At 38.9% G+C, this 12,152-nt stretch overlaps 1 protein-coding gene across 1 annotated transcript in view; it reads right to left on the reverse strand.

Annotated features, from left to right (window-relative positions):
• Positions 1-12,152, reverse strand: part of SMAP1 (small ArfGAP 1) — a 64,031-nt gene that overhangs the window by 5,775 nt on the left and 46,104 nt on the right. The window contains exon 7 of the mRNA XM_014307292.2: positions 7,240-7,367. Within this exon, the coding sequence (XP_014162767.1) occupies positions 7,240-7,367 (128 nt within the window). The remainder of the gene's footprint in view (positions 1-7,239; positions 7,368-12,152) is intronic.

Raw genomic sequence — 12,152 nt, forward strand, 5'->3', positions numbered from 1 at the left:
CTGTAGAAAGGAAAGAGAAAAAAAAAACAAAAAAAGAGGGAACTTTCTGCAAAGTGAAAAACTTGCATTTATACTACAGCCAATTTGGGCCAAAGTCAATAGGACTTAGTGGGCAACCAAGTGTGGGCTGACAGCACTACAGAGGGAAAGCAAACAGAAAAATACCTATGAAACCTCTCTGGCCAGTCTACAATTAAATTTTCTGGGTTTTTTTCTGTAGATACTAAAAAAACTTCTTCCTCTTCCTTCTCACTATAATTTATGATTGCAAAGCAAATTAATTTTTATTTAAGTGGGTAGTAGGAAGCCCTATTTGAGACAATTCTTTATCAGTGTGACATGACCAGTCTTTAAAAATACCAGAATCAGATTTAACAACCTATTCAGGTAAGAGCCCATCCTGAAGAGCAGTATTGCTTTCCTGTGCATACACCCAGGAAGGCCCATTACTGAATTGTTCCCTGCTGGCACAGATCTCCCATGGCACCTGCTAGGACAGCCCCTGTGCCACAGCCGTGCCCAGCAGGCTGCAGGGAGGAGCACACAGGAACACCACAAGCGGGTGAACAGAGGGAGCTTCCCCTCTGCTGCCTGCAGGCAGCAAGGAAGGGATTTGCTTTTTCTCTAGAAGGCAGAGTTGGAAGCCTGGAGGTCTGATCATGTTATGTTTACAACCTAAGATTAAATGTTCACTTAATGTCTCTTCATTCGGTTTGGTTTTGGAAGATCCTCAAAGGAGCCAAAGCACCGGACAAGCACTCCCTGAAGTGAATAAATGGAAGGTAATGCAAAATACATGGCAAGAAAACAGCAGGTGGCATCCAAGTAAAAAAACAACCAACATTGACATGATTTTTGTATCTCTAACATTGTCATGCTACCCAAGACCTCTATAAAAACACACCTGGCATTCATATAATAATTTTCCTACACACAGTGCTCTTAGTGAGTCATTATGCTAAACCTAAATGCTCATCAGGTGCTTAAGGATCATACTGATAAGCAGTTTCATGATATCAGTGCAACAGAAATTTTCCTACAAACTGAAAGAGGTGGCAATGGAGGCAATGAAAGAGTTAAGTGGGACAGTGGGGCACATCCTTCCTAGGCATCAGAGAGAGTGAAGCAACTCAACTTCCAAGATGCTTCCTCACCTATCATAGAAGAACTAATAGGATTCCACGACCACGCCTTAATGGTCACACTAGCAATTTGCAGCCTAGTCCTCTACCTCCTAACTCAAACACTCACAGGAAAACCATCATCAAGCACAGTCAACGCACAAGTAATCGAAATCGTTTGAACAATCCTCCCAGCCATAGTCTTAGTCACACTCGCCCTACCATCCCTACGAATTCTCTACATAATAGATGAAATCAACGAGCCTGACCTAACCCTAAAAGCCATCGGCCACCAATGAAGGACTGCAGGAGACAAAAAAGCACATGTGCACTTTGCTGCTATCTGCATGTCTCTGGCTCTGGCTGGTATCCAGGAAAGCAGGGATGGCCTGTGGAAAAGCCAGGCCTCCACTGTTTTCCATTTGTATGGTGATAAATAATAGCCCCACACAACATTTTCAATTTCTCCCTGCCGACTGGAAGAGCTATTTGCATAGGGAAATACAGCCTAGCACACAATTATTATTAAGTAAGCAAGGTACTAAGTACATTATTAAGGTCTTAAATTCTATATACAATTCTTACTCTTTTTATCTTTGCACTGTAAATGGACTTGATGTCTATTTCAACTCTTCCTGTTTTGATTTTGCATATTTTGTTTTTAGACATCTACCCAGTTCCATTAAAAATAATCAGCTGTTATTTCCTGTTAATAACTAATGAGGAAATGAGCACTCAGTTCACAAAGAAAAACACTAAAAAATCTCATCTAGTGTTTAGGAATTATCAGCAGTATCTGAAAAATATTAAGATTTTTATCACTTTCTCAGATCATATCCAAGAATATAATCAACCTTACAGTAAGATTAAAAATTCAACTTTTTTTTTCCTGCATGTCCAGTACTCACAACAAGCAATATGTTTCCTTTGCAATCATCCTTGTCTAGGCTTGAAAACATTTATCTTCCCTGCAGTCCCATTTCCAACTCCTTCTTCAGATCTCCCTTCTCTAGAACTCAAAATAAATTTTTATTCCTCTAGACTCTGTCCAGCTGACTCCTTCTGGTTCTGGAGTATGATGTCTGGTCTTTCACTGTGCTCCACCTAAGGCATTTAAAGCACCTAAGAGAGTATAATCATGGATTCATAAATGGTTTGGGTTGGAAGGGATCTTAAAAATCATCAAGTTCCAACCCCTTGACATGGGCAGGTCACCTTTCACCAGATCAGATTACTCAGAGTCCTGTCCAATCTGGCCTTGAACACTGCCAAGGACGGGGGCATCCACAACTTCTCTGGGCAACCTGTTTCAGAGTCTCACCACCCTAACAGTAAAGAACTTATTCCTAATATTTAATCTAAACCTACCCTTGTTCGGTTGGAAGACATTTTTCCTTGTCCTGTCACCAGACTCCCTAAAAAAGAGTCCCTCCCCATCTTTCCTGTAGTCCACCTTCAAATACTGAAAGGTCACTATAAGGTGTCTCCAAAGCCTTCTCTCTTCTGCAGGTTGAACAACCCCCACTATCTCGGCCTCACTTCACAGGACCAGTGCTCTATCCCTCTGAGCATCTTTGTGGCCCTGCTTTGCTCCAACAGGTCCATGTCTTTCCTATGTTGGGAGCCCCAAACTCCAGGCAGGGCTCTCATGAGAGTGTAGCAGTGTTAGGAATCACCTCCCTGCACCTGCTGGTCACACTTCTCCTGAGCCAGCCCAGGATACTGTTGGGTTTCCAAGCTGAAAGTGCATACTGCCAGATCTCACTCAGATCTGCACCCACCAGCCCCCCTAAATCCCTCTGTGCAGGCCTGCTCTTATTGCCCAGCCTGTAGTCACATTCGGAATTGCTCTAACTCCATTTGAAGGAACGAAACTTTTGCTTTCAGATACCTGAAAATATAGACAGGGGTAAAGCAAACATAAGCACAAGCCACAAGCATTTCAACTGATTGTACTGGAATAGGACTACATAGCTCTCCAGTCTTGCCCTGCTTAAGTAACACTCATGATAAAGCAAATTTCTGAAACAACACATTTTTACATAAAATCTGAGGACTTTGACACATTAACATCACTACAATTCATTAATAAGTTGAAGCTTGTTTGCTAATCTATGGCGACCATGCTAGATACACACACTGGACCTCAGGGAAAAATGAGTATTTATGAACATCTCTTTATCTAAAATACGCCACCAAAGTTTGTCAGATATGAATCATGAAAAACACACACCATCTCTATGAAAATACACTTTTATAGCCACTGAACTGATGCTCAGCTTCCAGTACAGTACAATTCAAATCAGGCCCACACACACGCGCACACACACACACAAAATCCAAGAAAGTTTAAGTTGACTAAATTTGAGCATCCTGCTTGGAGAAAGACATATATTAAATATTTTACTGAATGAATATTTTCAAACTTAATACCTCACAGTTCTCCCCTTCTCTTCCTCCCTATAAATTTCACTGAAGAATGAAGTTCACACTTTTGCTGGAAGACATACTATACAAAATTTGAAATTAACATCTGGCTAAAACAATTTAGGAAACTGTTTTAAGTATAGGTAAAAATGATAGACCTTTGCTCAGTTCCTATACAATATTTGGCAACAAACCCTATTCTAATACCTATAATTTAGCTATGCCCACTTCACATGAAAAAAACATCATTAAACATATGAAATATTCTTCTTTCCTTTCTGTGCCCATGAATAATGCACAATTTATAGCACATGCCTTTTATCTAGTTCTACTGTAGAAGCTGCTTAAGGTAACTCTTTTTAAACCCCCCTGAGTTTGCTAATAGGCAAAATTCTATAAAAAACCAAATTACTCTGTCACATATTGTTCTTTACCAGTCCTTTACAAATTCAACAGTTTGCACAATAGCATAGAGCTATACAGAATGGTGGGAAGAAACATTTAAATATTTTTGAAAACTGTGATAAAGACACATATCTGAAAGCAGAGTCAGAGTACTCATGATCATCAATGCTCAAGTCACATCTGAAAAAGGAGAAACAAATGCCTTTGTTTTCACTTCAAAAACATGTCTTGGCTATGACAATGGACATAAATCCTAAGTTTTGCAGACATCATGATGTTTCAGTCTCATAATAAAACATTCAAACAGACATTTCTGTGCTCCACAGTGCCATAAACCAGAGTGCATTTAGCATCAAATGCTGCCTTTCAGGTAAAAATGGAGAAGAAAAGCAATCTTGTGAAAACTCAAGGGTCATACAGATCAGTTTGAGGAGCACCAATAAATTCCTTTTTTTTTTCAGAAGAAAAGCTCTCAAATCTCACTGTGGCACCTCAGACACACCTACAGTGCAGAACATAATGGTAAATATCTCAGTGAGAAAGCAAGCCATGCTATTCCACATTTGATCCCCTTCTTCTACTTAATTTTTAAAAAATTCAATACATTCTGTTGATAGATATTCAAACAAGTTCAAGTTAGGGTTTGACCATGGACTTCTACTTTAAATTTTCCAATTTCAAGCACAGGAACTGAATGTTAGGGTTACTCAACTGCTGATCTGAGTTCATGCGCACTTCACCAGTTACAGCCTCACACAAAATAACTTCCATTATAATCACACCTCTTATTTACTTCAAGAAATTTAAATAGACCAAGTCCTTAAACCCTCCCACAATAAGGCACCTGTATTCTCCTAACTCTTTTCTGAATCCCATACAACTTTTTTCCATGTTGCAAGGTGAAAGATCTTACAAAATACTTATAGCACGGCCAAATGAGAGGCAACTTCTCCCCAGTCTCAGTTCCCAGACTAGACAGCACCACCCTGAAACAGAATGCATCCAAGGTCTTGATAATCCCAAAGAAAAACAGGATAATAATATTCAGGATAATAAAAAATTAGAATAATAATAATATTCTCTTTGCCCCACTTTAGCAAGCAACCCATGTAATCACCATCAGAAACCTGTCTTCTGCTACCTGCCTGTGTTCCTGTCTCTTATCTGTAGATTATCTGATTACATTACATTTTCTTTGAAATACTGATTAAAAATGGAAGATAACCAAGAATTAAATCTTGCAATACACCATAAGGATTGCGTGCTTCAAAAAAAAAGGCTTGCTGAAAGTTCTGTTTGTTCCTCCTGATTACAGCCCTCGGAGTAAAGAAAAATGTCACTACAAATCTGGACAGGTTTGTTCACAGCAAGTGAATATACTAATGCTTTCTAGTATATAAAGAAGGTGATACTCACCAGATATTGAGATAGTATTGTCCTTTCTACCACTTTTTAATCAATTTAGTAGTACCATACTTAGTCTAAAAACTAGCACAAATATGAACACCATGTCAAAATATTCCTCTCACAAAAGGTCCAGTGACTATATCTTTATCACAGAAATGAATTTAAAATGTTATATATACATACAATTCAGTATGCTTTAGTAGCTACTCCATTATTTAACCCACCACTAGTCATCATCACCTAGGGTATCACCCTTCACTTTGCTTTTTTTCACTCTTAAATATTTAGCCTTCTTTTGGATTTCCTGCATTCTTCAGCTAAATAATTCTTTAACCAACAGATCACATCACATGTCCAAGGAATAGAAATAAAAGAAGGCTTTTCTCTTCTTTCTCAGGTTGCTCTTTTCTCCTGGGCACACAGTAACTACATACAGCAGTCATCATTTCCAGCTTCAGAATGACTGGAAAGGGGGAAAACCAGAATTCAGTGCTGCCCATTATGTACAATACTACCATTTTGAGGCCAAGTGAAAAATTCAAAATTCTAGATTTGAATTTACTCAATCTGCATCCAAATGTAATAAATTAAAAACTAAGGGAAGCTAGAAAGGGGTTACTACTTTTCACATCTAGCTCTACAGGGATCAATTTTGACATAAAGCATTAGAATACCAGACAACAAGCACTCAAATATTGCTGTACCTGGTACTTGCTTGCTCTATCTGTAGCATTATGTTTAAAAAGAAATGTGGTTTCAGTCTCTGAAATCCTCACTAGCATGTTGCACAAAGTGAGCCCTCAGCAGCAAGCAGGGAAAGGGAGAGTAAAGGATAACAAAATGTGTTGAATAACACCCTGTGCTTTAAGGCACTCAGAATGCCTTTTCATCATTATCCCTTCCATTGTGCACACTATGAAAATAAAGGATGAAGAGAGTACAGATAACATGTCCAAAATCATAAATTCAAGAACACACACGAACCTTTCTGGTTCAGCTGAGTGAGACAGAAAGCCCTACACAAAATTAAGCTTCCAAATGACCTTAACAAAATGCCCCAGATGGCGAAGCTAGCCCAGCACTACTCTAAAACCTCCCTCTCAGAAGCCTGGGTTAAGGAAATCTGCACATGTGCATCACCAACACCCTGCTCTTTGAGTCATATGGCTACTTTAGGAGAGCTGCAGCTTCAAACAGTTTCTTTGTGTGTCCCAAAGCTGCCTTTCCAGGCTACAACAGGCAGGGTGATGGTTTGCTTCCAAACTAACATGGCTATAAGAAGGAGCAGCCCAGGCACAGGAGTTATGCTACTCTCAAGTACAAGTCCCAAGATGATACAAAAGACAGATCAGCTCAGGTAGCAATATAAATTTTTCTTGGTATCTGTTCTTGATTTTGAGTATGAAACCTCAGACCCCAAATTTTTAGCACGTCTAACAGAGAAGCATCTGCTGCAGCCTTTCCTAAATATCAGCATCACAAAGCAATAAGAGGTCTTAAAAAGGATGACTTGATGCCCAATAATCTGAGAACATAAAATTATATTCAGCAATACCTATTTAAAAAAGAACAAGTCCAAAGAATATAAATGAAAAGAAAACATTACTACCATCACCAGGGTAAGACAGAATCCAATTTAGCTGGATAACCAGAAGGAAAGACCACACCATGTACTTCTATATCCAAGCAGTCCAGAAGCTTGAAGAGGTGAGAAAAATATCAGTATTACAGTTTTAGCATCTCTAGTCATGAGGTGCTTAAGATGTGTAGAGAATTCTGCACTCCTTCTGTGTGAACGAACAATTTCCTGAAGGAAAATCCACATGTGCATGCACATATTTACACATACATATAACTAAATACACTTAATAAATTTTACCTGAGCAGGAGGTACTGCAGCTGCTGGTAAAGGATTAGAGATCATGGGGCCAAAGATATCCAGGTCATCATTCAGTGCTGTGACAGCAGCAGTGCCTCCATTTGTAACAGATGCTTCAGCTGGACCATCTAAAAAAGCAACAGAATCACTCTTAAAGTGAAAATTATGAATATGTTAACACCATGAGAATAATTAAAGGTGTTTATTCCCTCCTGCCCTGCCCCCATCAAATATGTGCTCAATTTCTGAGATATTTTTCAGACTGCAATATTGTTCAGATTTTGTAAAGACCTCTTTCCCGAACAAGATGGCACATTACTGTCCTTCAGGAAAAAACCAAACAGAAAACAACCAATGACAAAAAACCTACTTAAACTCCCCTAAGGACAACCACACCAAGTTAGCAGTACACACTACTTATTTTTCAGGAGTCTCTGCACACCAAGATTTGTAGTAAGAATTTAAATAGATGTCTTACTGAGAAGGTCCAAATTTGGTAGCCATGTATCAGACAAAATACACTCATCTGTGCTCCTGAATTAAAATTTGCATTTTAGAATCCATGAAGTTATTCTTGATATGCTAATTTACTTAAGAGTACATAAATAAACTTTGCACTAGGGAAAAGGTCCACTCTTCCCCTTTTTCAAAAGTCCTTTGCCCAGACTTTATTCTATAGCTCCATATGAGCACACCTGCCAGGCACACTGAGCTAATAATCCATAAGAACCTATGGTTCTCACTCTGACCCTTGGTGTCTGTAAGCCACTTTAACACAGGAACACATTTACTGATCTAGGTGAAAGTGGATGCATGCATGACAAAAAAAGAATCATGCCTTAAAGAGAATTTGCAATAAAGTACTTTAAAAGATACAGGAACAAAAATATCACAAAAGTGTTTTTAAGGAACAGAGCAACTATCCTCTTTTGATTTCAAGCTGCTCAAGAAAAGGGCATAGGAATTGGCTAATAAATTTATACCTAAGCATCTAACAAGTGGGTTGCCATTACATAGAGCTTGACAAATACAAAGGTGACTCTAGATTCTGCTGAACTTTATAATGACTGAATAGTCCTAACAGCAAGTTTAAGAAAGCTTATATAGGCAATAGAAGACGTTAAGTCTAAAATTAACCAATCTCAGTGCAGAAGTTAGACTTCTCTGGTAGAACAAACTAGCTGAATTAAGTCAAAACTTTCTCTGCAAAAGAAACACTGCCATGACTGGCACAGCTGTTATACATCACAGGAGGGTCAGTATTCCAAAAACCCTAAAGTACAGTATACTGAAAACAGTACACTAACATCATAAGACTACATTCTGAAACAATCCACTCAGAAGATCATTACCCACAGATCCTGTGCTGGTTTTGGCTGGGATAGAGTCAATGTTTCTCTCAGTAGCCAGTATAGGGCTCTGATTTGTATTTGTGCTGGAAACACTTGATAACACAGGGATGTTTTCATTATTGCCAAGCAGTGCTTGCACAGTGTCAAAGACTTTCCTGCTCCCTACCCCACCCCACCAGCAAAGGGCTGGGGGTGCACAAGGTGTTGTGAGGGGACACAGCCAGGACAGTGACACCAACTACCAAAGGAATATTCCATACCCAACACATGCCATGCTCAGTACATAAAGCAGTGGGAAGAAGGAGGAGGAGGAGGAAGACCTTTGGAGTGATGGCATTTGTCTTCCCAAGTCACTGGTACATGTGATGGAGCCCCAGTTTCCTGGGGATGTCTGAACACCTGCCTGCTCATGGAAAGTGGTGGATGAATTCCTAGTTTTGCTTTGCTTACATGCACAGCTTTTGCTTTACCCGTTAAACTATTTTTATTTCAACCAACAAGTATTCTCACTTTTACCCTCCAGATTCTCTTCCCCATCCCATGAGGGGAGTGAGCAAATGGCTGTGTGGGGCTTAGTTGCCAGCTGGGGAAAATCATGACAGATGCCTTCTCACTTCTGTCTGCCTTCCATGAAGGCAAAGTGGCCATGGGAATGAGTTAACACTAGCAGATCTTCTATACTGAGTAAAAAGTGAGCAGCTTGAGGAATGTGAAGTAGCCACCTCAGTCAGTTTTATTACTCTTCTGTTGTTTGATTTTCCTGGGGGACTGCTGTTGCACTGATTCTGAAAAGCAAAGTTACAAACTCAGCCATGATTATGATAGAGCTACTTACACCTTAATGCAAAGGTTGCCTCTTTCCATTATTTCTGATGAATGGAAGCCAGTGGACAGCAAAATGACCATATGTATAATCTGCTGCACCATTTGATGCATATTAGTGCTTTGAGATGTGTGCATATAAATATACTTGGTCATTTAAGCATAAGCTTCTTTTGAGGTCATTCTGCAGACTGGCAGTTCCAAAAACATCTCCCCAAAGGTTCACTGTTTCAGATAAATTTAGGAATGAACCGTGCATAATTTTCAAGCAAAACAACTGTCAGGAATTAATAATTTAATGTTCTCATTTTCTCAGTCAGGCACATGTATTTTAAAAAAAATCTTTCTTGTCACATTCCAAAGTACTTCAGATTTTCTGAATGTAAAGGTGTTTAACATAGAAGACTGAAAATTTAAATGCAATCATTTACTGAAACAAGCACTTCACATATTTAGAACAGTCATGACAGAACTCATTTACAAAAATATAGTATTTTTCAAGTATTTAATATGCTGCTTATAAATTAATATTATGAAAACTCATACTTTTGCTAGATTTGTTCTGTAAGAATGCTATTTGGCAATGTACATGCCTTTCATCTCTTACTGAATAAATACCTCTCTGTCTCCACTGATGCAGAAACCAGACATTTTGAATTACTGTTTACAGCACTGTTTTAAGCCAGTATGAATAGTATTAATAGATGATCCTGTTTTACTGATTTCTCAAAAGGTAATCAAAGAGACTCGAAAAACATTCCCTACTGAAAGAAACAAGTTTCAGAATATAGAAGAAAACCTAACAGTGTTTTCACTCCAGTTTATTACTTGTAGCAATATTAGTGTTTCAATTTAAATATATTTGTATGCAGGCACACACAGGCTTGTTTTTCAACAAAATAATTCACATTATTATACAGAGGTTATGGATAGTCTCAACTTTAACACACTAGGTCATGGATTAGGATGTATTTCCTCCTTTCCCTTTCATTTTAAAATATTTCTGTAATATAAAAAAGATACTTCAGCAGAGTCCTCAGTTTTAATTTATTCTAAATATATCACTATTCCTACAACTCGTGCCACCTATCATTAAAACCCGATTAGAAGAGGTGGTGTGTATATGACAGAAGGAAACAGAGCTGCAGCCTTTCCAGGGAATAGGTAAACATCAGATGAAGTTACATGGGCCTGAGTATTTTGAGACATTTACAACTTCAGCTATCACATGATTACTTTGAAGCAATTAGCTTTTGAGAAACAGTACTTCAATCACTTTTCTGGAGAACACATCCATAGCTAGGAACGAAATGTTAGAGGTAGCAAAAACCACTGCAATGAGAGCAGATGCAAAGCAGGGCTTCCATGCTCAGTCAGAGAAGGGAATGTGAAGAGTCTATAGATGCTGTTCCTCACCCTTGCTCTTAGGTGTGGTTCCAAAACTTCTCACAGTTTATGACAATTTTACACATAATATATGACTGCTGTCTGCCGCACTGTAACAGCAGATGATGCTTCTGACTTCAGATTAGGAAATCTTGTTTCAGTTTGATAGCAGAAACAGGAGCTGTTTACCAGGATGTACTCAACAATACAGTGAAGGGTTCCAGTGAAGTTTACCTTTACAGTTCTTTTTCTTATAGACTTTATTAAACCCTGACATGATGATTTCCAATTCAGGGCTGCCTTCTGTTATTCATATGCATCATAGCTTTCATATACATCATCAATCCTTGGTATATTTATCTGCACCAATAGTGAGAAAGACCAGCAGAAGGGCTTCAAAGGGACAGCAGGAGAGGGAACAGCAAAAAAGCAGATCTGGTCTTAAACTCTAGATTTCTGAAACTCATTTTTATGGGCCAAACTGTTTACGAGAACTTTGTTACTAAGCAGTTATGTATTTTTATATATACAATCATTTATGACAGCCATACCACGACTTTCAGTAAAGAGAATATGCACATTATTTTTTACACTAAATTACTAGAAAGGCAGAACTGAGAGAAATGGGTCAATAGTTCCAATGAAAATCTGGGGCAAAAATTCAAATAAGGTCTGTCTGGCCAAAATTATTGCAGAATAATTTAATGCATTAGTAAAATTTTATTTACTGCTAAAACCTTTACAGAAAGGAAAAAGCATTCACAGGGAAGCAATTTCTATATAATACTTCTGAAAATAAAATGTGGAAAGCCAGAAGGCTAGTAATGCCTCAAGTGGTTGTAAATGTTTTCCTTTTGGGTAGATATATTGCTTACCTAAGCATAATCTGAACATTGCAGCAAAACTACAAATGTTAACGTATTTACAAGCTCAAGAAGTGGGGCCATGCAAACCTCATGAGGTTCAACCAGCCCAAATGCAAGGTCCTGCACCAGGTCTGGGCAATCCATGCTATAAATACAGGCTTGAGGATGAATGGATTGAGAACAGCCCTGCAGAGCAGGACCTATGGATCCTGGAGGATGAACATCTGGACATGAGCAGGCAATGTGCACTTGCAGCCCAGAAACTCAACTGTATTCTGGGCTGCATCCAAAGCAGCATGGGCAGCAGGTTGAGGGAAGGGATTCTACTTCTCTTCTCCACTCTGGTGAGACCCCACCTGGAGTGCTGCATCCAGCTCAGGGGTCCCAGCACAGGAGAGACATGGACCTGTTGCAGCAGGTCCAGAGAAAGGCCATGAGGGTGATCAGAGGAATTTCTCCTGTAAGGAAAGTCTGAGATAGTTGGGGC

Source organism: Geospiza fortis, unplaced genomic scaffold, assembly GCF_000277835.1.
Source record: "Geospiza fortis unplaced genomic scaffold, GeoFor_1.0 scaffold264, whole genome shotgun sequence".
Classification (NCBI taxonomy): Eukaryota; Metazoa; Chordata; class Aves; order Passeriformes; family Thraupidae; genus Geospiza; species Geospiza fortis.